The following is a 26,589-nucleotide window of genomic DNA, read 5'->3' as shown; positions in this document are numbered from 1 at the left end:
TTTCACTGAACATTGAGAGAATTAGGGAGAGCAGCTCGTTGGCGCGTGACTAAGTGTACAAATCGTGTATGTGCTGAGGGGGGGGGGGGGGGGGGGGGGGTCGCCAAACTGAATTCTTGCCCCGGGTGCCAGAAAACCTAGATACACCTCTGCACGTTTTGAAGTTCAACTGTTGCGGCGGTGCGTTTGGAGGTCAAGCAGCAGCGGTGGCGCGTTTCGAGGTCTGACAGCTGCAACCGTGCATTACGAGGTCTGAAAGTTGCTGACGAACAATTTTGAAAAAGCAAAAATACTAATAATTTGTACTTTTCAATTAGGGGCACATTCTTGTAATTTTGCATTAAAGGATAACATTTTATACAAAAAAATGAACAAAAAAATGTCTTTACGGGTTGTGATTTGCACATGAGGTAATGACATAAATGAACATTTAATTGAAGACTTTCATTGTCGAATGAACAATTGTTAATCATGGCATTACGCTGAGGTTGGGTAACTCTGGGGGTATCATACTGTATGGGGGGGTAACTGTGGGTGCATCATATTGTGAGTGTGTGTGTGTGGGGGTAATTTAGGGCACCATACTGTTTTGGGAGTAACTGTGGGTGCATCCTACTGTGTGGTTATCTTGCTGTGTAGGGGGCATCGTAATATGTGGAGGGTAACTTTGGGGCAGCATACTGTGTGTGGGGGGGCATCATACATTGTGGAGGGTGTGATCCACCATGATCTGGAACGGTGATGACAATATTCTGGATACCTTCCGTTATAAGGGAAGGAAATTGCAATTATCTTTCTAGCTTGTATTATATGCAGACAATAAACAATGAGCGGGAAATTCAAACTTCCCAGCAGTTCTGCGTTCAGCCAATCAGCAGAGGAAGGGAGGAGCTAATGTAGATTCTGGAAGCCCCGCCCCAGAAGCGCGTCATCTCTGCAGTTCTCTCTCTGGTCCTTCCTTCCTCCATATAAAGGAGGAGTCCGTGCGGCTCAGGCAACAGTTTTTGCTCATTGTAGAAGATGTCTGGTCGCGGTAAAGGAGGAAAAGGTCTCGGGAAGGGCGGCGCCAAGCGGCACAGGAAGGTGCTCCGTGATAACATCCAGGGCATCACCAAGCCTGCCATCCGCCGTCTAGCTCGCAGAGGAGGCGTCAAGCGCATCTCCGGCCTCATCTATGAGGAGACTCGCGGTGTCCTGAAAGTCTTCCTGGAGAACGTGATCCGTGACGCCGTCAGCTACACCGAGCACGCCAAGAGGAAGACCGTCACCGCCATGGACGTGGTGTACGCGCTCAAGCGCCAGGGCCGCACTCTCTACGGCTTCGGAGGTTAATTGTGTTATCTTCTGTCCCGACAACCCAAAGGCTCAGAGCCACCCACATCTTCAGTGAAATGCTACAATTCCCTCCAGTCCAGCGTCATCTCCGCATTTTACCATCACCTTCATTATCCCTCGTCTGCTCTTCCCTGGAGTGTTCCTCTACAATCCACAGGTAGATGCAATTTATCAGGATACATTCTGGCGGCCGCCGATTACTGATCTGTAAGGATCCTGGTATCAGCGTTATGTGCAGATCTCGGCTTTTGAATAACGCGGATACCTTCCATCAATGAAGCCGCAGCGTCGCTGATCCCCTGGTCTTTTATTTCAGAAAGTGGATACTGAACCATATGCACTCCTGTATGGGAAGGAATTTACCAGTGAACTGATCGCTCTACACAGGCAGGTTATCAGACATCTGTCCTCCCCAGGTCACGTGCTACATCTCCAACATCTTTCTAATCACGTATAAATTTTATTTAGAAAATATTAAAACCAATACACATAATGAAATTTAAATTACATTCAGGAATAAACAGTATCAGGTGAAGTGCGCACATGTGTTATTGCTAGAAAGGAGGCCAAAAAAATTGCCTCAATGGTAAGAAGGGTGAGTAAGCAATGCTATTAAAAATAAAGGGTAACAGTAGGGGCAAAAGGCAAGTAGCCTCATATTGCTCTGTTGAGTGCAGGGCAGACATACATAGTGTTATAATAAAGCCTCACAGGTAACCTAGAATAAGAATAGAGTTTAGCAGAGCTTACCACGATGTGCACAGCAGGCCCGTATATAATGGTGGATGACCCGACGCGCGTTTCGTGTCCACGCTGGACACTTCCTCAAGGGGTAATGTTCTGCGCATATGGAAAAGGACCTTAAGAAGCCATGGCAACACGTCACCTGATGTACAATTCACCAATCGCATTGCGGTGCTAATGGCGCAACAAGCCGTGACGTAATTTCAGGTCCTGAATGCCTAATTCTAGGCATTCAGGATTTGAAAATTACGTCACGGCTTGTGATTGGTCGCGTCACGGTCACATGGGCGGCACGCGACCAATCAGAAGCCGTGACGTCACAGAAGGCAGTAAACGCGCGCATTTTAAGCAAAGAAGACTGCCGGTTCCCTCGGTGAGGTCCAGGCTGCGTCGGAGAGGTGAGTATAGCAATATTTTTTATTTTAATTCTTTCTTTTACACATTAATATGGATCCCAGGGCCTGAAGGAGAGTTTCCTCTCCTTCAGACCCTGGGAACCATCAGGGATACCGTCCGATACTTGAGTCCCATTGACTTGTATTGGTATCGGGTATCGGTATCGGATTAGATCCGATACTTTGCCGGTATCGGCCGATACTTTCCGATACCGATACTTTCAAGTATCGGACGGTATCGCTCAACACTACTGGTTATCAAGAATAGAGGAGTCCCTACAGTTTTTTTTTTATTATTGTTTTAAAAAATCATTTATAAAAAAAAAAGAAAAAGGTGTGGGGTCCCCCCAGTTTTTGACAACCAGGGGCTTGCATTCTCAGACTGGAAAGGGGCCATGGATATTGCCTCCCCAGCCTAAAAATAGCAGGCTGCTGCCTCCCAGAAAAGGCACATTATTAGATGCACCAATTATCGCACTTTGCCAGGCTCTTCCTACTTGCCCTGTAGTCAGGGCCGCTTTTGAAGAAAGTGGGGCCCCAAATGCTCACATATTCCACATCACACAAACATTTCGGCTGTATTTACATGTGCAGAGTTCAGGTCATTAAACGATTGTGATCAACAGCATTGAAGCCGTTTGACGCGTGTTCCCGAGCTTCTTTATACCGGCTGTGGAAGAATGATGGGGGCAGATAGTCCTCGATACACTAGCACAATACTCACCCCTCCTACTTGTTCCCCGCGCTGCTCCAGGCTCTACTTCTCCGGTCATATCAGCGCCATTGCTAGTACAGCTTGGCGCACGATGAAGTGACGTCATCGCGAGCCTGCCGAGTCAGCAGAAGAGGGGGGAGTGATGGGAGAGGGAGTGTCACATGATGCACTCTCCTCCATCACTGCTTTCAACTGTATCGGCCTCTGTGATGCCTATAAGTTGAATAAGTGATGTGGAGGGGGCAGCGCCGGGCCCCTCTGCGGCCGTGTGGTGTGCCGATATTCGCAGCAACCCACTGGTTCAGCTGGGGGCCTCTGGAGGAGCGAAGGCCCTAGGCAGCTGCCTGGTGTGCCTGCCCCTAACGCAGGCCCTGCCTGTAGTGGTGGCAAGTGGGGTTCATATTTGTGGCGTTGATGTCACCTCTGTATTGTCCGGTGACATCAAGCCCACGGATTGGTAATGGAGAGGCGTCAATGAGACACCTATTTCTAATCCAATAGTTGTATGGTGAAGAGACAGCCAGAACAAAGTCCTTTATTTGAAATAAAAATGGAAAAGTGTGTTTTGTTTTATTATAACAGTAACATGGACTTCCTGTTGAAGTCCGTGTCCGTTGTCCGTGCTCAAACAGTAGGTGTTCGGTACTGACGCCAAACTTTACTATTTGGGTTCGCCCATCTCTACTCACAATCTACATTCCCTACCAGTATGTCTAAAGGCCCCGTCTCACATAGCGATTTACCAACGATCACGACCAGCGATACGACCTGGCCGTGATCGTTGGTAAGTCGCTGTGTGGTCGCTGAGGAGCTGTCACACAGACCGCTCTCCAGCGACCAACGATCAGGGGAACGACTTCGGCATCGTTGAAACTGTCTTCAACGATGCCGAAGTCCCCCTGCAGCACCCGGGTAAACATCGGGTTACTAAGCGCAGGGCCGCGCTTAGTAACCCGATGTTTACCCTGGTTACCAGCGTAAATGTAAAAAAAAACCAAACAGTACATACTCACCATCTGATGTCCATCAGGTCCCTTGCCGTCCGCTTCCTGCTCTGAGTGCCGCCGTACAGTGAGAGCACAGCAGTGACGTCACCGCTGCGCTCTGCTCTCGCTGTACGGCCGGATCTCAGTCAGAGCAGGAAGCAGACGGCAAGGGACCTGACGGACATCAGATGGTGAGCATGTAGTGTTTTTTTTTTTTTTACATTTACGCTGGTAACCAGGATAAACATCGGGTTACTAAGCGCGGCCCTGCGCTTAGTAACCCGATGTTTACCCTGGTTACCAGTGAAGACATCGCTGGATCGGTGTCACACACACCGATTCAGCGATGTCAGCGGGACCTCAGCGACCAAAAAAAGGTCCAGGCCATTCCGACACGACCAGCGATCTCACAGCAGGGGCCTGGTCGCTGGTACGTGTCACACATAGCGAGATCGCTACTGAGGTCGCTGTTGCGTCACAAAACTAGTGACTCAGCAGCGATCTCGCTATGTGAGACGGGGGCTTTAGGAGTGAGGGAGATAACTGCAGTACCCGGAGAAAACCCACACAAACATGGGGAGAACATACATAGCGCTGCAAAGCTACTGTGCTAACTAGTCAATTTTTATAACTTGGAGCCTGATCCTTAGTTGTCTCATATTCTTCGGATTTGAAGCTCAAGGAATTCAACAAAAATAAATATAAATAAATAAATCACAGAGCGCAATGTACAACCCAGCGATAAAAAAAATATGTGCATTTATTATATTGGGCAAAGGGTTAGTGATTCCTCTCTGCTTGTACTATGCACTACTCTTTACAAATAGATAGCTATAAAAAAAAAAAAAAAAAAATAAAATAAAAAAAATAAAATAAAAACACCTTCCAAAGAACAAGTGCAAGGCATCATGGTACACGTTAAAAAAATAACTTTTATTAAATATAATTAAAACAGTAGGACACAGGATAATCATAGCTGCACACCAGAGGTGGGGAATCCTTTTTCTGCAAAGGGCCATTTGGATATTTATACCGTCCTTCGGGGGCCGTACAAACTCCACCCACAAAGTACATCCTGACTCTGGCACTGCTTTCAGGATGTAATCTTTCATTGCATGCCCTTCAGTGTACAGTAGTGAACACTGTGTGTGTGCTAACAGAGCAAGAAGAAATTAATGAGCTGGTTGTAATCAAAATACATCTCCTTGCCCAAGAATGCGGACCCTGAGAATCTGCTCGGGGGTCTGATAAAAGGTCATCGAGGGCCGTAAATGGCCCTGAGGTTCCCCACTCCTGCTGTAGAGCATAAGATCATATGGGCAGCATGATACATACATTATCTCAGGAGTGGACACAAAGTTCGGGGGGCCCTGTGCAAGAAATGTCTGGGCCCCCCTCCTTTTATTATGACAAAGCTACATACAGTATATATATATATATATATATATATATATATATATATATATATATATATATATATATATATATATATATACACACACTCACCGGCCACTTTATTAGGTACACCATGCTAGTAACGGGTTGGACCCCCTTTTGCCTTCAGAACTGCCTCAATTCTTCGTGGCATAGATTCAACAAGGTGCTGGAAGCATTCCTCAGAGATTTTGGTCCATATTGACATGATGGCATCACACAGTTGCCGCAGATTTGTCGGCTGCACATCCCAAAGATGCTCCATACAAGGCAGGACGGATCCATGCTTTCATGTTGTTTACGCCAAATTCTGACCCTACCATCCGAATGTCGCAGCAGAAATCGAGACTCATCAGACCAAGCAACGTTTTTCCAATCTTCTACTGTCCAATTTCGATGAGCTTGTACAAATTGTAGCCTCAGTTTCCTGTTCTTAGCTGAAAGGAGTGGTACCCGGTGTGGTCTTCTGCTGCTGTAGCCCATCTGCCTCAAAGTTCGACGCACTGTGCGTTCAGAGATGCTCTTAGGCCTACCTTGGTTGTAACGGGTGGCGATTTGAGTCACTGTTGCCTTTCTATCAGCTCGAACCAGTCTGCCCATTCTCCTCTGACCTCTGGCATCAACAAGGCATTTCCGCCCACAGAACTGCCGCTCACTGGATTTTTTTTCTTTTTCGGACCATTCTCTGTAAACCCTAGAGATGGTTGTGCGTGAAAATCCCAGTAGATCAGCAGTTTCTGAAATACTCAGACCAGCCCTTCTGGCACCAACAACCATGCCACGTTCAAAGGCACTCAAATCACCTTTCTTCCCCATACTGATGCTCGGTTTGAACTGCAGGAGATTGTCTTGACCATGTCTACATGCCTAAATGCACTGAGTTGCCGCCATGTGATTGGCTGATTAGAAATTAAGTGTTAACAAGAAGTTGGACAGGTGTACCTAATAAAGTGGCCAGTGAGTGTGTATATGTATGTATGTATGTATGTATGTATGTATGTATGTATGTATGTATGTATGTATGTATGTATGTATGTATATATATATATATATATATATATATATATATATATATATATATATATATATATATATATACACACACACACACATACATACATACATACATACACACACACACACACACCACAGAATTCCCAGGGCCGTCCCCAGACACGCGTCTCACGTAAGCTTTTTCAATGGGGAAACATGCGTCTAGTATTGGCCCCTGGGAATTCTGTGGTCTGTGCACTGGCACTTTACAACATGGGTTGTGCCACCCTTATAACTTGGGTACGTGCAGTACATTGATTTTATGCCCTTGCTTTCCACATCAATTCTAAACTGATAATGGTAGATCCTCTCAGCACAAGTACTTTGATTGTTGCAATATTACTACATTTGCACTAGGAGAGCATACGATTACATGATCTTCCAATACTGTATACTTGTGTAATTTGTGGAACTGCCTCTTACTCCAACCCCTTATTCCCAGGGCTTCTATTGTGGATCCGATCTTTTCCTTTCTCAATCATTTTTGAGTATAAGATTCTGTATGTTACTTATTATATCAATAAAATCATGTTAATTTTTTGAAGTAAGTACTCCGATTATTTGTACTTATAGGGCAGTATCATAGTAGATTTTTTTTTTTTTTTTAACCCCTATATGACCTTGGGATTTTTAGTTTTTCCGTGTTCGTTTTTCACTCCCCTCTTCCCAGAGCCATAACCTTTTTATTTTTCCGTCAATTTGGCCATGTGAGGGCTTATTTTTTGCGGGACAAGTTGTACTTTTGAACGACATCATTGGTTTTAGCATGTTGTGTACTAGAAAACGGGAAAAAAATTCCAAGTGCAGTGAAATTGCAAAAAAAGTGCAGTCCCACACTTGTTTTTTGTTTGGCTTTTTTTGCTAGGTTCACTAAATGCTAAAACTAACCTGCCGGTATGATTCTCCAGGTCACTACGAGTTCATAGACACCTAACATGACTAGGTTATTTTTTATCTAAGTGGTGAAAAAAAATTCCAAACTTTGCTAAAAAAAAAATTGTGCCCTTTTCCGATACTCGTAGCGTCTCCATTTTTCATGATCTGGGGTCGGTTGAGGGTTTATTATTTGCGCGCCGAGCAGGCGTTTTTAATGATAGCATTTTGGTGCAGATACGTTCTTTTGATCGCCCGTTATTGCATTTTAATGCAATGTCGCGGAGACCAAAAAAAGGAATTCTGGCGTTTTGAATTTTTTTCTCGCTACGCTGTTTAGCGATCAGGTTAATGCTTTTTTTTTATTGATAGATCGGGCGATTCTGAACGCGGCGATACCAAATATGTGTAGGTTTGATTTTTTTTTTTTTTTTATTGATTTATCTTGATTGGGGCGAAAGAGGGGTGATTTAAACTTTTAGATTTTTTTTTTATTTTTTTCACTTTTTTTCACTTTTTTTTTTTTTTACTTTTGCCATGCTTCAATAGCCTCCATGGGAGGCTAGAAGCGGGCACAGCACGATCGGCTCTGCTACATAGCAGCGATCTGCTGTTCGCTGCTATGTAGCAGAAATGCAGGTGTGCTGTGAGCGCCGACCACAGGCTGGCGCTCACAGCTGCCGGGAATCTGTAACCATAGAGGTCTAAAGGACCTCTATGGTTACAATACTGAAGCATCGCCGACCTCCGATCATGTGACGGGGGTCAGCGATGCCGTCATTTCCGGCCGCCCGTCCGGATGCGGTAGTTAAATGCCGCTGTTTGCGTTTGACAGTGGCATTTAACTAGTTAATAGGCGCGGGCAGATCGCGATTCAGCCCACGCCTATTGCGGGCACATGTCAGCTGTTCAAAACAGCTGACATGTCCCGGCTTTGATGCGGGCTCACCGCCGGAGCCCGCATCAAAGAGGGGCTTCTGACCTCGGACGTACTATCCCGTCCGAGGTCAGAAAGGGTTAAGGTAAGACCAGAAATTTGGAGATTTTTTTTGTTGAGCAATAATTTGTGCCATTTTGAGCAACATTGTAATAGTTAAAAATCAGCAATATGAGCCACATGCCTGCACCCGACCTCTATGCAGCAGGCTCGGCACCTGAGCCCGCTCTATACACCCACACTTTGTATGTCACAAATAGTTAATGGGTTAAATCTGAATTTCTGCTGTAGATCCTCTTGAACAATACATATGACTTGCCATAGGCAAGTCTGTGGTGTATAAACATTAGGCCTCATTCAGGCAGGAGTATTGTACCCGGGTCTTACGCCTGGTTTTATTCAGCTCAGGCAAACTCCATGTGCCCATATGAGCCCGAATGTGCACATTTACAATGCATAGGAAAAGGACAGTAAATGCACAAATAGGAAAGTTGATGGTCAAGACCACCAAAAACTGACAGAAAAACTGATATCCAGAGCCTTCACATAATGCCACCATTTCACTGGGATGAACAGGATCTGCCCCGGGCACAGGATACATTCTTGATAAGCGGCCTGGACAAAGTCAGGGAATTGGTCTGTGTCCGGGTTGTCAATGTCAACCTGAGATTGAGAAAAGGCCGTGATCAGAGATGTAATAGAAAACCAGAAAGTTATAGGTGGAGGAGGAAGTGGAGGAGGACACCTACCTGGCTGGTGTTGTGAAGAAGAGAGCTATCGAATGGGTACAGGCGCTCCGTCTCACTCACCGGGTATAAGCGAAGATACTTCCTGCCTACAATCAGCAGCACAGAAAAAATATATAGTTACAAAAACATGGCCGCTTCCTCCCAATTGAAAAAATTACAAAACAAAATACATATTATATATACACACACACTTACTGCTGCACATCCATGCTGGGGTCACAGGAGATATGCTCCAACACTTCCTTGCACAAGATAATATGTGTGTAGCCAGGCTCAGTGCATTTGATCATGTAACCTCCCCCGGGGTGTTGGCCATTTGCTAATTTATCCCCAATCAGGTCCCACAATCCCTCTCACCTGATCCTTTACTCAGTCCTATAAATTTAGTAGCATCTTAAGAGGTGCTCGCATGTGGGGTCAGGCACGTGTATGCCTGCAACAAAGCATCACGCAGCTAAGCATACAGACGCCGCAGTTATTTCAACAGCAGGAGTCAGGACTCCACTCTATGTATCTGTCTCTTTTGGGTATGTCTGCTGAGTAGGCACTTCTTATTACTTGGACCTAGCTTTGCTATTAACCCATCTTACTCCATCATGTTTACATATGCCCTTACAGTATTTGCTCCACTAATCCTCTCGCTCTCTTTCGCTATCCAAAAACCCCAGCACCGTCTAACCAAATAATCTCCACTGCACTTTTACCTCCCCACCTGTCCTCCTCTACTAGCCTGCTCCTCAACCTCAAATCTGTCCTAATAAAACAAGCCGGCCACTCTCCTTCTCCCACCTGCTCTCCCTTTCTCTGCTTCTCCTCACTGCTGGTGACATATCTCCCAACCCTGGACCCCCACAGCTCATACCTCCCATGACTACCCCCTCCTATCGCTCCCTATCTAATACAAACTACTGCAATCTTTTAAACATAAAACCTGTGCGTCTGAGGCCCACCCCCCTGCTCCCTCTCTCTCTGGAGCACTCTGGAATGCCCGCTCAATCTGCGATAAGCTTCATGCGATTCATGACCTTTTTCTCTCTCTCAAGCTTTCCTTCCTCGGCCTCACAGAAACTTAGCTGACACCCTTTGACACCGCCTCCCCTGCTGTGCTGCGGCGGCCTCCACTTCACCCACACCCCTCGCCCCGGCAACAGACATGGTGGAGGACTGGGTCTTCTCCTTTCTTCTATCTGCACCTTTAACCCAATCCCACCTCTACCCTCTCTTATCCTCCCCTCTTTTGAAGTCCACTCTGTCTGCATCTACTCTCCCTCCAACCTCCAAGTGGCCGTCATATACCGACCTCCAGGCCCGGCCACTGCCTTTATTGACCAATTCTCCACATGGCTTCTTCACTTTCTCTCTGCTGACATTCCCACCATCATCATGGGTGACTTCAACATCCCCACTGATACCCCTCAGTCAACAGCCTCCAAACTTCTGTCCCTTACTTCATCTTTTGGACTTACTCAGTGGTCCTCCGCAGCCACCCACACAGACTGACACTTCACCACCTCCTCTCTCCCTCTATCTGACCACCATCTGCTCACTTTCTCATCCCTGTCCTCCTCACCGGTCACCCATGTCCAGCAACATGCGCACCCACGCAGGAACCTCGCACACCTAGACTACCACACGCTCTCACACCACTTCCACACACACACACACACCACTAGCATCCATATCCTCACTCCACAACACAGACACTGCCACTGCTTTCTACAATGCCACTCTCGCATCAGCTATTGACACGGTCACCCCTCTCGTTCATGGCAGAGTGTGACATATCAATAGACAACCCTGGCACATTAACACCACTAAAAAGCTCCTGCAACTGTCCAGGGTTGCAGAGCGGCATTGGAAGAAAACACATTCGCAAGATGGATTCACTGCATTCAAACAGGCAACACTCGCTTTTAAATCTGCTCTCACCTCTGCTAAACAGGCCTACTTCACAACCCCCGTATCCTCCCTATCCTAAAACCCCAAACAGTTATTCAAAACATTTAACTCCCTCCTCCGCCCCCACTGCCCCCTCCAACCTCCCTCATCTCTGCTGAGGACTTTGCCACACACTTTAAAAATAAGATGCACCAAACAAGGCAAGTATTTATTGTTCAACCACCACAACCCCTTTGTATACCAGACCAATGCCCAAACCCCATAACCTCCCTTTCCAAGATCACTGAAGGGGGGCTTAATTGTCTCCTCTCCAAATCGCACCTCACCACCTGTGCGCTTGACCCCATCCTATCCCCTCCCCAACCTCACCACCACTCTTATCCCATCCCTAACCTACCTCTTCAACCTATCACTAACTTCTGGCACCTTCCCTTCTGCTTTCAAACATGCCACAATCACGCCTATCCTTAAAAAGCCAACCCTCGACCCAACAGCTATGTCCAGCCATCGCCCAATATTGCTGCTCCCAAACTCCTGGAGCAGCACATCCACGCTGAACTTCCCTCCCACCTAACTTGCTCTTTGACAATCTACAATCTGCTTTCCGCCCCCCATCACTCAGACAGCCCTGACCAAAATCACTAATGACCTACTTACACAGCCAGTGCTAACGGACAATACTCTGTACTCCTCCTAGACCTGTCCTCTGCTTTCGACAGAGTTGATCACTGACTCCTACTACAGATCCTCTCCTCCTTTGGCATCAAAGACCTCGCCCTATCCTGGATCTCCTCATACCTTTCCAATCGCACATTCAGCGTCTCCCACTCCCACACTACCTCCTCATACCACCCCCTCTCTCTGTTGGAGTCCCCCAAGGTTCTGTTCTAGGACCCCTACTCTTCTCAATCTACACACTTGAATTGAGACAACTCAAAGTCCCATGGATTCCAGTACCACCTCTATGCTGATGACAATCAGATCTACCTTTCTGGCCCATACTTCACCTCTCTGCTGTCCAGAATCCCAGAGTGTTTATCAGCCATATCCTCCTTCTCCTCTCGCTTCCTCAAACTCAATGTGGACAAATCTGAACTCATCATCTTTCCTCCATCCCATAGATCTTCCATACCTGACCTATCTATCGCAATTAACGACATTACGCTTTCCCCCGTATCGGAAGTCCGCTGCCTCGGAGTAACCCTTGACTCTGCCCTGTCCTTCAAACCGCACATCCAAGCACTTTCCACCTCCTGTCGCCTCCAGCTCAAAAATATATTCAGAAGCCGTCCTTTCCTCGCTACTCCTCTGCTTCCTCCCTCTGCAAGTCTCTTCACTGGCTCCCATTCCCTCAGCGTATCCAGTTCAAATTACTAATACTGACCTACAAAGCCATCCATAACCTGTCTCCTCCATATATCTCTGAACTAATCTTCCGATATCTTCCCTCACGTAATCTCCAGTCCTCCCCAAGACCTCCTTCTCTCCTCCACACTTATCCGCTCCTCATCTAACTGCCTCTAAGACTTATCCAGAATATCCCCCATCCTGGAATTCTTTGCCCCAACACATCCAACTATCAACCACATTTGGATCCTTCAGACGGAACCTGAAAACCCACCTCTTCAGGAAAGCCTACAGCCTGCACTGACCCCGCTGCCTCCTCACCACTACCGGAGCTGCCGCCTCACCAACACCAGAGCTCCTACAACCCCCAACCTATTGTCTCCATCCCCACCATCCTGTAGAATGTAAGCCCGCAAGGGCAGGGTCGTCACCCCTCTGTATCAGTCTGTAATTGTTTGCTTACTGTAAGTGATATCAGTAATTTGTATGTAACCCCTTCTCATGTACGGCACCATGGAATCAATGGTGCTATATAAATAAATAATAAAAGAAATACAGGGTATACAACTGAAATCACATTTTTTTTCTGTCTTCTTTGGAACAGATACTTATGTGAGGACAGAGATTACCACAGGAAAGCATTATTCTACCGTATAATGCTTGTAACGGAGAGTGAGGGGTCTCTGTCAGCTCTCGGCCAAATATCTTAAATTGCTGCAACCTCTTCCGATTGTGGCATTTAGTGGGGTTAAATGACCGCAGATCTGCTTTGATTTCCGCTTGGCGCCTAAAGGGTGCAGTCATACGGCCGCATTACTCGCAATCCTCGGACTGGCCGTCTGCGTTCCTACCCCTACAGCATTTGTTTCTATGCTTTGGAGATTTAATGGGATGGGTACGGCCGTCTGACTGTGCCCCAAGAGCCGCTATATCAGAAGTCATAAACAGTTATATAAAATAATCAAGAATTAAACCCCATAAAACACATTTAAAGGGATTGTCCACTATCACAGTCTCTAATGTGCACAGCAAAATAAATAAATAAATAAATAACCATATTTCCTACAGGACTGGTACAGCTCCTCAGCTCTGAGCTTTGCAGCCCACAGCTAGTTCATGACATTGTTTATGTGACGTGAGTGCTGCAGCCCATCAGTGGCCGCTGATGGGCTGCAGCTTAATCTCGGTTAGGTAGAACAGTGCAAACTGCAGCCCATCAGTGGCACAAATATGGTCACAAGAGCGTCAGGAGCAGAAGAGTGACGTCACTTTAGAAGGTAACTTTTTTTGTGTGTGTATAAAAATGGAAAAATGTTTGGAACCCACCTGTGCCAGGAAGTTTTGCTGAGGGTCCTGGTGAAGAGGAGACACTGTCCCTGCCGGCCCAAACCAAGCATTGATGGTGATCTCATCTTCATCTCCTTCCCCGAGACAGCAATAATCCGGAATACTAATATCCTCTTTAAGTTCACGTATCTGTTCACAAGACACAAGAAAAAGCAATAAAGATATGTTGCAACTTTCTGTCTGCAATCTCCGAGCAGTGCCAAAGGGGATTCATCTCTCCATAGAGATCTGGTCCTTCTGGATCCAATATCATAGACTGGTCTTCGCTCATGTGTCTCTGCCAGATTTCATCTTTTAAGAAGTTTTCTTGAAAAGTTTATTCCCATCTTCACAGATCGGGCATAAAAACAAGCACATTTCCAATTTACCATTTATTGAAATTTTCAGCCGTTCGTGTGATATTAACCCCTTAAGCCCCGAGGGTGGTTTGCACGTTAATGACCGGGCCAATTTTTATAATTCTGACCACTGTCCCTTTATGAGGTTATAACTCTGGAACGCTTCAACGGATCCCGGTAATTCAGACATTGTTTTATTGAGACATATTGTACTTCATGATAGTGGTAAAATTTGATATTACCTGCGTTTATTTGTGAAAAAAAAACGGAAATTTTGCAATTGTCCAACTTTGAATTTTTATGCCCTTAAATCACAGAGATATGTCACACAAAATACTTCATAAGTAACATTTCCCACATGTCTACTTTACATCAGCACAATTTTGGAAACAATTTTTTTTCGTTAGGGAGTTATAAGGGATAAAAGTTGACCAGCAATTTCTCATTTTTAAAACACCATTTTTTTTTAGGGACCACATCACATTTGAAGTCATTTTGAGGGGTCTATATGATAGAAAATACCCAAGTGTGACACCATTCTAAAAACTGCACCCCGCAAGGTGCTCAAAACCACATTCAAGAAGTTTATTAACCCTTCTGGTGCTTCACAGGAATTTTTGGAATGTTTTTTTTTTTAAAAAAACGAACATTTAATTTTTTTTTTCACAAATTTACTTCAGCTCCAATTTGTTTTATTTTACCAAGGGTAACAGGAGAAAATGGACCCCAAAAGTTGTACAATTTGTCCTGAGTACCTTGATACCCCATATGTGGGGGTAAACCATTGTTTGGGCTCATGGCAGAGCTCGGAAGGGAAGGAGCGCCATTTGACTTTTCAATGCAAAATTGGCTGGAATTGAGATGGGACGCCATGTTGCATTGGGGAGCCCCTGATGTGCCTAAACATTGAAACCCCCCACAAGTGACACTATTTTGGAAAGTAGACCCCATACGGAACTTATCTAGATGTGTGGTGAGCACTTTGACCCACCAAGTGCTTCACAGAAGTTTATAATGTAGAGCCGAAAAATGAAATATTTTTTCACAAAAATGAACTTTCCCCCCCCCCCCCCCCCCAATTTTTTATTTTCCCAAGGGTACCAGAAGAAATTGTACTCCAAAAGTTGTTGTGCAATTTGTCCTGAGTATGCTGATACCCCATATGTGGGGGTAAACCACTGTTTAGGTGCATGGCAGAGCTCGGAAGGGAAGGAGCGTCGTTTGACTTTTCAATGCAAAATTGGCTGGAATTAAGATGGGACGCCATGTTGCGTTTGGAGAGCCCCTGATGTGCCTAAACATTGAAACTCCCCACAAGTAACACTATTTTGGAAAGTAGACCCCCTAACGATCTTATCTAGATGTGTTGTGAGAGCTTTGAACCCCCAAGTGTTTCACTACAGTTTATAACGCAGAGCCGTGAAAAAAGAAAAAAATATATATATATATTTTTTAGCCCCTAGTTTTGTATTTTCCCAAGGGTAACAGGAGAAATTGGTCCCCAAAAGTTGTTGTCCAATTTATCCTGAGTACGCTGATACCCCATATGTGGGGGGACCACTGTTTGGGCGCATGGCAGAGCTCGGAAGGGAAGGAGCGCCATTTGGAATGCAGACTTAGATGGACTGGTCTGCAGGCGTCACATTGCATTTGCAGAGCCCCTAATGTACCTAAACAGTAGAAACCCCCCACAAGTGACCCCATATTGTAAGCTAGACCTCCCAAAGAACTTATCTAGATGTGTTGTGAGAACTTTGAACCCCCAAGTGTTTCACTACAGTTTATAACGCAGAGCCGTGAAAATAAAAAAATCATTTTTTTCCTACAAAAATGTTTTTTTAGCCCCCCAAATTTTTATTTTCCCAAGGGTAACAAGAAAAATTGGACCCCAAAAGTTGTTGTCCAATTTGTCCCGAGTACGCTTATACCCCATATGTTGGGCTAAACCCCTGTTTGGGCGCACGGGAGAGTGTGGAAGGGAAGGAGCACTGTTTTACTTTTTCAATGCAGAATTGGCTGGAATTTAGATCGGACGCCATGTCCCGTTTGGAGAGCCCCTGATGTGCCTGAACAGTGGAAACCCCCCAATTCTATCTGAAACCCTAATCTAAACACACCCCTAACCCTAATCCCAACCGTAAATGTAATCCAAACCCTAACCCTAGCCCTAACCCTAATGGGAAAATGGAAATAAATACATTTTTAAAATTTTTCGTAACTAAGGGGGTGATGAAGGGGGGGTTGAGTTACTTTTATAGCGGGTTTTTTAGCGGATTTTTATGACTGGCAGCCGTCACACACTAAGATGTTTATTGCAATTTTTTTTTTTGCGTTACCACATTTTTTTGAGAGCTATATTTTTTCCATATTTTGGTTCACAGAGTCATGTGAGCTCTTGTTTTTTTGCGGGACAAGTTCACGTTTTTATTGGTAACATTTTCGGGGATGTGACTTTTTTAATCGCTTTTTATTCTGATTTTTGTGAGGCAGTATGACCAAAAACCAGCTATTCATGAATTTATTTTTTTTGGGGGGGGCGTTTATACCGTTCGGCGTTTGGTAAAATGGATATATATATAAAATGGATATATATATTATATATATATAATTTTAATTATAATATATATAATTTTTTTTTTTTACACATCTAAATTTTTTTTTTGTTTACATTATAACATTGCCCCAGGGGTGGGCATGATACTCTAGGGTCAGACCGCTGATCTGACAGTTTGCACAGCACTGTGTCAGATGAGCGATCTGACGTGCACTCCTGCAGGCTTACCAGCGCTTGCTCTGAGCAGGCGCTTGGTAAGCCACCTCCCTGCAGGACCCAGATGCAGCCCCGCGGACATTTTGGATCCGGGGCCTGCAGGGAGAAGGAGGTAGGAGACCCTCGGAGCAACACCATCACATTGCGTTGCTCCGAGGGTCTCAGGGAAGCACGCAGGGAGCCCCCTGCCTGTGCAATGCTTCCCTATGCCGCCGGAACACTGCGATCATATTTGATCGCAGTGTGCCGGGGGTTAATGTGCCGGGGGCGGTCCGTGACCGCTCCTGGAACATAGTGCCGGATGTCATCTGACACCCGGCCGCGCTCCCCCCCCGTGAGCGCAGCTGATCGCGCTGGACGTACTATCCCGTCACTGGGAATTAAGTCCCAGGTCACCTTGACGGGATAGTACGTCCAATGGGATTAAGGGGTTAATGAAGACAGCAAGAACTCTTAAGGCCCCGTCACACACAGCGACGCTGCAGCGATACAGACAACGATGCTGATCGCTGCAGCGTCGCTGTTTTGTCGCTGTGTGGTCGCTGGGGAGCTGTCACACAGACCGCTCTCCAGCGACCAACGATGCCGAGGTCCCCGGGTAACCAGGGAATGTGAGTATGTACGTTTTTTTTTTTTTTTTTTACTTTTACGCTGGTAACCACGGTAAACATCGGGTTACTAAGCGCGGCCCTGCGCTTAGTAACCCAATGTTTACCCTGGTTACCAGTGAAGACATCGCTGAATCCGTGTCACACACACCGATTCAGCGATGTCAGCGGGACCTCAACGACCAAAAAAAGGTCCAGGCCATTCCGACACGACCAGCGATCTCACAGCAGGGGCCGGGTCGCTGGTACGTGTCAAACATAGCAAGATCGCTACTGAGGTCGCTGTTGCGTCACAAAACTTGTGACTCAGCAGCGATCTCGCTATGTGAGACGGGGCCTTTAGGCCAAGTTCCCTATTTGACCTCAGTATTTGTAAGCCAAAACCAGGAGTGGAACAATCAGAGGGAAAGTATAATAGAAACACGTCACCACTTCTGTATTTTTCTCCCACTCCTCGTTTTGCCTTACTAATACTGATGTAAACTACTGACCAAATACTGAACGTAGCAGTATTAGTGTTCCGCAAAGATATGATAAACCATATTCCCATTAAAAAAAAAGACCCTTCCAAGTGGGGTTTGTAAGAGGCCGCGAGGGCGAAGACAATTCTGTAAAAGTTCTACATGCTATTTCTTACGCCAGAATGACCAGGACGCCGCTGGCCATCCTGTCAACTGACGCTGAAAAAGCGTTTGACAGGATCAGCTGGCAATATATGGTCTGCGCATTACAAAAATTTGCCTTCCCGCCCCCTTTCATAGACGCCATTATGTCCCTTTATGTGGATCCATCTGCTAGAGTCGGGGTCAACGGGATCTTCTCGGAACCCTTTAAAATACGTAATGGCACCAGACAGGGCTGTCCTCTCTCCCCTTCCCTTTTTATAGTGGTTATGGAAACCCTGATGGAAAGAATAAGGCAAGACAATGATATTAAAGGCCTTAAGGTGGGCGAGACAGAGGTTAAGGTGGCTGCTTTCGCTGATGATCTCCTACTTCTAACCACTAACCCAGATTCATCTTTCCCCAGACTTATGTCACTATTTGCAGAATTTGGTGAGATTTATAACTTTAAAATAAATATGAACAAGTCAGAAGCTTTAAATATCTCGGCAAACACCACAGATGTCTCAATATTAAAAAAGACACCCCCTTTAACTGGCCTGTAGACAAATTAAAATACCTTGTAATCTACTTACCGGCTGACCCTTCCTCCCTTTATAAGTATAACTACATCCCCCTCTTAGCCAACCTACAACTAGACTTAAAAAAGTATGACCTTCCATATCTATCTTGGATAGGTAGGATAAATGTTATAAAATCCTACATCTTCCTGGCAATTTGTTACCATCCTTTCAGTTAAGGTACCGTCACACTAAGCGACGCTGCAGCGATAGCGACAACGATGCCGATCGCTGCAGCGTCGCTGTTTGATCGCTGGAGAGCTGTCACACAGACCGCTCTCCAGCGACCAACGATGCCGAGGCCCCCGGGTAACCAGGGTAAACATCGGGTTGCTAAGCGCAGTGCCGCGCTTAGTAACCCGATGTTTACCCTGGTTACCAGCGTAAAATGTAAAAAAAACAAACAGTACATACTTACATTCGCGTCCCCTGGCGTCCGCTTCCTGCACTGACTGAGCGCCGGCCCTAACAGCAGAGCGGTGACGTCACCGCTGTGCTGTACTTTCACTTTATGGCGCTCAGTCAGTGTGGGAAGCGGACGCCGGGGGACGCGCAGGTGAGTATGTACTGTTTGTTTTTTTACATTTTACACTGGTAACCAGGGTAAACATCGGGTTACTAAGTGCGGCCCTGCGCTTAGTAACCCGATGTTTACCCTGGTTACCAGTGTAAAACATCGCTGGTATCGTTGCTTTTGGTGTCAAACACGACGATACACGCCGGTCTGACGACCAAATAAAGTTCTGAACTTTGTTCAACGACCAGCGATATCACAGCAGGATCCTGATCGCTGCTGCGTGTCAAACTAAACGATATCGCTAGCCAGGACGCTGCAACGTCACGGATCGCTAACGATATAGTTTAGTGTGAAGGTACCTTTAGCCATTAAAAGGTATCAACCACTGAGGACTCTCAATTCTAAATATTTTTACATCTTTCCTAAAATTTTCTACATCATGAATATGGTCCCTATAACTCTTCCTAACTCTTTCTTTCTTTCAATTAACCAATTGGTCTCTCAGTTTGTGTGGAAATATAAAAAAGCTAGACTCCCTCTAAAAATCCTCTCTTTACCCAAAGGCGAGGGTGGTCTCGGTTTGCCTGATTTTCGCACCTACCACAAAGCAATCCACCTTGCTAGATGGATAAACTTAGTTAAACCTAACCCGGATAACCTAAACACACAACTCGAGCTGGCCCTTTTGGGTAAAGGGGCTGATCGGTATATCTGGACATCTACCATTCCCCCGCAACAAAAATTTGACGACATACTTTTTAACACCTTATCTATTAGACGTACCCTTATCCCAAACCGTCCTCCATTGTGCCATTTTCTCGATAATATTCCGCTCAAAGTCACTCCCTGGCTAACAGACCCTAACTACGTAGATGCCTTCGGACTTTGGGATTCCCTGCCTAATGTCACAATCTCTCACTTTCTGTCCAAACAGATTCAATACACTGACAATTGGCCGTCTAACGCAACTAAACAACCCTCCAACCTTCTTCAGAAAAACCACATTAGACATATCATGTCGAAACTCAAATTAATCGAGAAACAACCCCCGGACTGGTTATGGCTAGAATTTCTGATTAGGCTGAAATCGCCAATCACCAGGTTGGTTTCTAAGTTATACGCTAATCTTTTAAAATCCCCAAATCAATTTAAGCCACTTTATCTCTCTTCCTGGGAGACAGAATTAAAAATTACACTATCCCCCCGAGAAACTAAACAGGTACTTGCCAACTCCCACGGGTTTTCTAGATGTATCTTATTACAAGAGAACACATTTAAAATTCTTTCTAGGTGGTACAGAACCCCAGAGCGACTTTTCCACTTTGGACTAAGGGACTCCCCATTATGCTGGAGATGCTCCCAATCTACGGGGACTCTTCTGCATATCTTTTGGTCCTGCCCGGAACTAGCACAATTCTGGACTGACATCAATAAATCTCTACACAACATGGGTCTAATGTCACGAGACCTGACTCCCCAGGATGTATTGCTTTCCCTCCCTTCCACAACTTTTAATCCAGGGAAACACGAGCTGCTCCCCATACCAGTTGCAGCTGCCAAACATTTGATTTCTACACACTGGAGGCAATCAGTTTCCCCAACACTGAAAGAATGGACCTCAAAAGGTCCAAGACTTATTTTGTCTGGAAGAACTTTCTAGCTGGGAATCTCGTTCACACGAGAAGTTTCATAACTCTTGGCTTCCCTGGATTGAATTTTCACAACATTCAGGCGGTTTTGGCCGCCCCTTCCCATGACCCCCCCCCCCCCCCCATGAACCCATTTTCACTTGTATAGACACTCATTGCAATAAATGACTTCTCCCCCCCCCCCCCTCCCTCTCTACTCCCCGGGGTTCTATGATGCCTCGCCGTGGCCGTGCCCACCACCTTGGCTATCCTGCCTTTTTGACTGACTTACCTTCTATATGAGCCTCATGTCCTTCCTCACTTCCAGAAGTGAATAAAATGCTTGCGAAAACTTCCTACCGTCACACCCTATGGCCTTTACTTACTCTATATGTTTAATAATCCAATTTTAGGCTATCTTTTCTAGGCCTGAACCAGTCTGATTTATGTTTTTTATGCTCATTTGTCTACTTCAAGCTATATTTGCACTGAACTCCTGTTGCTTTCAGTGTTCCATGTCTCTCTTGTACCTATATATAATAGAGATGTACTTGTGAGCATAAATGTTTTGATATTTTGATTATGTTACTTGAAAATTTAAATAAAGAATTTAAAAAAAAAAGAAACCCTTTATAGAAATACTAGATGGAGGCCGGATGCTATCACGTTGGGAGGGCGGTAATGTCACGATGGGGCAGGCTTTGCAGCGTTGAGAATCTCTCCCCCCCCCCCCCCCCCCCCATGTGCTCACCCACCTATCCACTCTCTTTCCCCAGGTGCTGACTTCTCCCGTCTGTGCTCTCTTCTTTGACCTGTCTACCACATGTGCTATCCCCCCCGTCTCTCTCCTTCCTCTGCTGTGTTCTCCCCTCAAAGACAATACTGACATTACATCAGGAGATCGCAGAGGATACATTTTGTGAGGTAAGATATTGTTTAAAAACAGTCAGTGAAATATTTTACCTCACAAAATGAATCCTCTGTGATCCCCTGCTGTAATGTCAGTATTGTCTTTTGCTTCCTCCCCTGCCCAGAAGATGTGGTATGCTCCGTACACGGTCAGACAGACTATTTTTAAAATGAACATTTGGTTAGTGGGAAAACCCCTTTAATGTGACCGGCTTCCTCTGCCTGTCGATACGTTGTGCATCTGCCACCGGGATCAGCCGAATGATTCACTGCGCCTGAGCGTAATTCGTGCAGGCGCCGTAAATCAGACCGCCGCCATCTTTGTGCAGACAGATAGTGGCGGTCACATTACCCCTCGCCGTTCTCGTTTTTCCCTCCCCTCCTTCCTGGAGCCATAACTTTTTTTATTTTTCCATCAATATGGCCATGTGAGAACTTGTTATTTGCGGGACGAGTTGTAATATTGAAAGACATCATTGGTTTTACCATGTTGTGTACTAGAAAACGGGAAAAAAAATCCAAGTGCGGTGAAATTGCAAAAAAAAAAGTGCAATCCCACGCTTGTTTTTTGTTTAGCTTTTTTGCTAGGTTCACTAAATGCTAAATCTGACCTGCTATTATGATTCTCCAGGTCATTACGAGTTTATAGACATCAAACATGTCTAGGTTATTTTTTTTTAAGTGGTGAAAAAAAATTCCAAAGTTTGCTAAAGAAAGAAAAAAAATAAATAAATAAATAGCGCCATTTTCCGATACCCCTAGTGTCTCCATTTTTTTGTGATCTGGGGTCGGGTGAGGGCTTATTTTTTGTGCACCGAGCTGACGTTTTTAATTATACCATTTTGGTGTAGATATGTTCTTTTGATCGCCCGATATTGTATTTTAATGCAATGTCGCGGCAACAAAAAAAACAAAAACGTAATTCTGGCATTTCGAATTTTTTTTTCTCGCTATGTCGTTTTGCAATCAAGTTAATCCTTTTACTTATTGATAGATCGGGTGATTCTGAAAGCGGCGCTACCCAATATGTTTGATTTTTCTTATTGTTTTATTTTGAATGGGGTGAAAAGGGGGGTGATTTAATTTTTTTAAAATGTTCTTAATATTTTTAAAACTATTTTTCTTTAAGTTTTGGCATGCTTCAATAGTCTCCATGGGAGGCTAGAAGCTGGCACAACTCGATTGGCTCTGCTACTTAGAGGCGATGCTCAGATCACCTCTATGTAGCAGAATTACTGCATTGCTATGAGCGACGACCACAGGGTGGTGCTCATAGCAATCCGGCATCAACAACCATAGAGGTCTCAAGGTGACCTCTGGTCTCGTTATGCCGACGCACCGCTGACCTCCGGTCACGTGTCGGGGGTTAGCGCTGCACATAGTTCCAGCCCGATGTCCGGAAAAGCGCGTTAAATGACGCTGTCAGAGTTTGACAGCAGCATTTAACTAGCCCTACTTTAGTTGGGCCCAACTTTTTGGCGAGCCACTGGGCGGATTGGAGACTTTCAGTAAGGGTGTTGTCTGACAAACGAAATTGTTCCTGGTGCCGGCTCTCCACTTCAGCATTTGTTTCGCCATAGGCAGATCTCCCTCAAGCCCTCTGTCAGTGACATGTGTGGAGGGGGCTGGCTAACCGGCTCCATTCAATAGCTGAGCCAAACCCACCCTCCTCCCTATCATGGCTGATGCAGAAAATGGAAGGAGCAGTCACAGCTAATAACTGAGGTCCACAACCAGCCGCCTTCATACAGGTCACAGACACAGGGGGGCGCTCTGTCTGTACAGAATGAATGTGGCGGCGAAGAGTCAACACCAAGAGAAAGGGGTCTGATATAGTTTATCAAATCTGTGCCGATCGTCCTTTATCAGTTCATTTTGTTATACATTAATAGTTTTCTTCCAGTCAGAGAACCCCGTCAAGATCATACAAGTCACCAAATTAAGAGACTTCAGTTGCTTTTAACCCAAAATCTGCCATCTACTTACCAACTATGTTGATATCATTATGCAAGAGGATACAAGTTGTCCAGTATTAGAAAAACATGGTCATCTTCTGTAAAAAAAAACAGCGCCACCTGTGTCCTACGGGATGTGTGTGGTATTGCAGCTCTGCATCATTTATAGATTTGGGCTGCAGATGGGTGGCGCTGGTTTGGACAGAAGGAGATATGCTTTTCTAATCCTTAACAACCCATTTAACTAAGAATCAGCGATTGTTCCCTGCCCAGCCGTCATGTGGTCCTGTCTGCCGGGACTTGGACATCTTCCATATTAGGATATTAAATACAATAAATTCCAATTTACCTGTTCAAACAGTTGATGCTGAGCGAGGTATCCCCTGCGGGCCGGGTCCTGGGAGCAGACAGCAATGAGTCAGAGCAATTACAGCACAGACCAGTCACACATTTATTATTGCATTTGGTCCGGGGTTTGTCTTGGAGGGTTTTTAATAGAAATAAAAGCTTAATGGGGATTGTCCATCACTACGAAAACCCCTTCTTTATCTAAATGTTTGGCCCCGATAAAATATAAAAGCTTATACTCACCTCCGGTGCTGGCGCCGATCCAGTGATGTCAGCACTCGCGGTCCTGGAGCTTTCGTCCGGCTGTTGTGACACGTGGTGTCCGGCGAACAATCAGCGCTGGCATCACTTTCTCCACCTTCGCGCAGATTGAACATGAAGTCAGATCAGCTGCAGCGCATTCTTCCGCTTCATACTCAATTCGACAGAAGGCGGGGACAGCGACGCCAGAGCCGATTGGCCACCGGACACCACGTGTCACAACAGCGGGACGTACGCTCCGGAACCGTGAGTGCAGAAACCGCTGGAACGGCACTGGCACAGGAGGCGAGTATAAGTGTTTTTATTTTCTCAGGGCCAAACATTTAGATCAAGAAGGGGATGTTCTAAGTAATGGACAACCCCTTTAAGGCTACATTCCCATGATGAGCTTTTTGGTGAGTTTTTGATGTTGCGTTATGTCTGCACCCATTAAGCAATATAGGTTAGTGGGAACGTAGTCTAACCTCTTCATAACCAGGCAATATTTACGTATTTGGTATTTTTTACTCCCCTTCTTCCAAGAGTTTTTTTTTTATTTTTTTCTGTCAATAAGGGACAGGTTGTTTTGCAGGAAGAGATATAGTTTTGTTCACTATACAATAAACAAGAAAAAACAAATCAAAATGCGGCAAAACAGTACAAAAATAATTTAAAAAGGGGAAAAAAAAACCCAAAACACCCTATCCTGGATCCTCACGGATCTCACATCCAGCCTGTATTACTGGGAGGGAAACTCCCACACGAGAAAAACCTGAAACCTGTACAAAGCTGCAAACTGAATTTAAGGAGGTCTGAAAATTAAAAATAGTGGGAGTAACAAAGTGCTGCAGAAAAATAGGAATAATCCATGGCATCCTTACAAAACATTGTAGAACTTTTAAAGTTGTTATATATATATATATATATATATATATATATATATTTATTCATTCAACTCTATAGCAGATCGGTACTGTATAATATTGATTATTTACACTTTTTTGTTTTTCCTTCTAGCCATCTTCCTTCTGTTGTGTTGAGTGCGGGTCCTACCAAGTCACATTTTTTTTTTCTCTCTGGTTTTCTGCAGTCTAGTCTTTGATATTGCATAACTAGGGGGTAGTGTTGAGCATTCCGATACCGCAAGTATCAGGTATCGGCCGATACTTGCGGGTATCGGAATTCCGATACCGAGATCCGATACTTTTGTGGTATCGGTATCGAAACAACATTAATGTAAAAATGTGTAAAAGAGAGAATTAAAATAAAAAATATTGCTATACTCACCTCTCCGACGCAGCCTGCACCTTACCGAGGGAAGCGGCAGCGTTTTTTGTTTAAAATTTGCGCGTTTACTTCCTTACGTGAAGTCCCGGCTTGTGATTGGTCGCGTGCCGCCCATGTGGCGGCGACGCAACCAATCACAGCAAGCCGTGACGTAATTTCAGGTCATTCAGTATTTTAAAATTACGCTCCGGCTTTGTGATTGGTTGCGTCGCAGTCACATGGGCGACGCAACCAATCACAGCAAGCCGTGACGTAATTTCAGGTCCTTAAGGATTTTAAAATTACGTCCCGGCTTTGTCATTGGTTGCGTCGCAGTCACATGGGCGACGCAACCAATCACAAGCCGTGACGTCACGGGAGGCTGGACACGTGCGCATTTTAAAATGTGCGCGTGTCCAGCCTCCCGTGACGTCCCGGCTTGTGATTGGTTGCGTCGCGGTCAACCAATCACAAGCCGGGAGGCTGGACACGCGCGCATTTTAAAATGCGCACGTGTCCAGCCTCCCGTGACGTCACGGCTTGTGATTGGTTGCGTCGCCCATGTGACTGCGACGCAACCAATCACAAAGCCGGAGCGTAATTTTAAAATACTGAATGACCTGAAATGACGTCACGGCTTGCTGTGATTGGTTGCGTCGCCGCCACATGGGCGGCACGCGACCAATCACAAGCCGGGACTTCACGTAAGGAAAGAAAAGCGCAAATTTTAAGCAAACAACGCTGCCGGTTCCCTCGGTGAGGTCCAGGCTGCGTCGGAGAGGTGAGTATAGCAATATTTTTTATTTTAATTCTTTCTTTTACACATTAATATGGATCCCAGGGCCTGAAGGAGAGTTTCCTCTCCTTCAGACCCTGGGAACCATCAGGAATACCGTCCGATACTTGAGTCCCATTGACTTGTATTGGTATCGGGTATCGGTATCGGATTGGATCCGATACTTTGCCGGTATCGGCCGATACTTTCCGATACCGATACTTTCAAGTATCGGACG

The 26,589-nt window shown here is 45.4% G+C and overlaps 1 protein-coding gene across 2 annotated transcripts in view; it reads right to left on the bottom strand.

Annotated features, from left to right (window-relative positions):
• Window positions 1-6,740: 6,740 nt before the first annotated feature.
• LOC143785680 (lysine-specific demethylase 8-like) overlaps window positions 6,741-26,589 on the bottom strand; it is a 30,925-nt gene continuing 11,076 nt past the window's right edge. For both annotated transcript variants that reach the window (XM_077274739.1, XM_077274740.1), the window contains 4 exons: window positions 24,072-24,119; window positions 13,795-13,943; window positions 9,222-9,315; window positions 6,741-9,135 (listed from right to left, as the gene is read on the bottom strand). In XM_077274739.1, coding sequence (XP_077130854.1) covers window positions 8,971-9,135; window positions 9,222-9,315; window positions 13,795-13,943; window positions 24,072-24,119 — 456 coding nt within the window. In that variant the 3' untranslated portion in view covers window positions 6,741-8,970. The remainder of the gene's footprint in view (window positions 9,136-9,221; window positions 9,316-13,794; window positions 13,944-24,071; window positions 24,120-26,589) is intronic.

Source organism: Ranitomeya variabilis, chromosome 7 (assembly GCF_051348905.1).
Source record: "Ranitomeya variabilis isolate aRanVar5 chromosome 7, aRanVar5.hap1, whole genome shotgun sequence".
Taxonomy (NCBI): Eukaryota; Metazoa; Chordata; class Amphibia; order Anura; family Dendrobatidae; genus Ranitomeya; species Ranitomeya variabilis.
The sequence above is the reverse complement of the archived record's forward strand: the minus strand, read 5'-3'. Positions and strand labels throughout refer to the sequence as shown.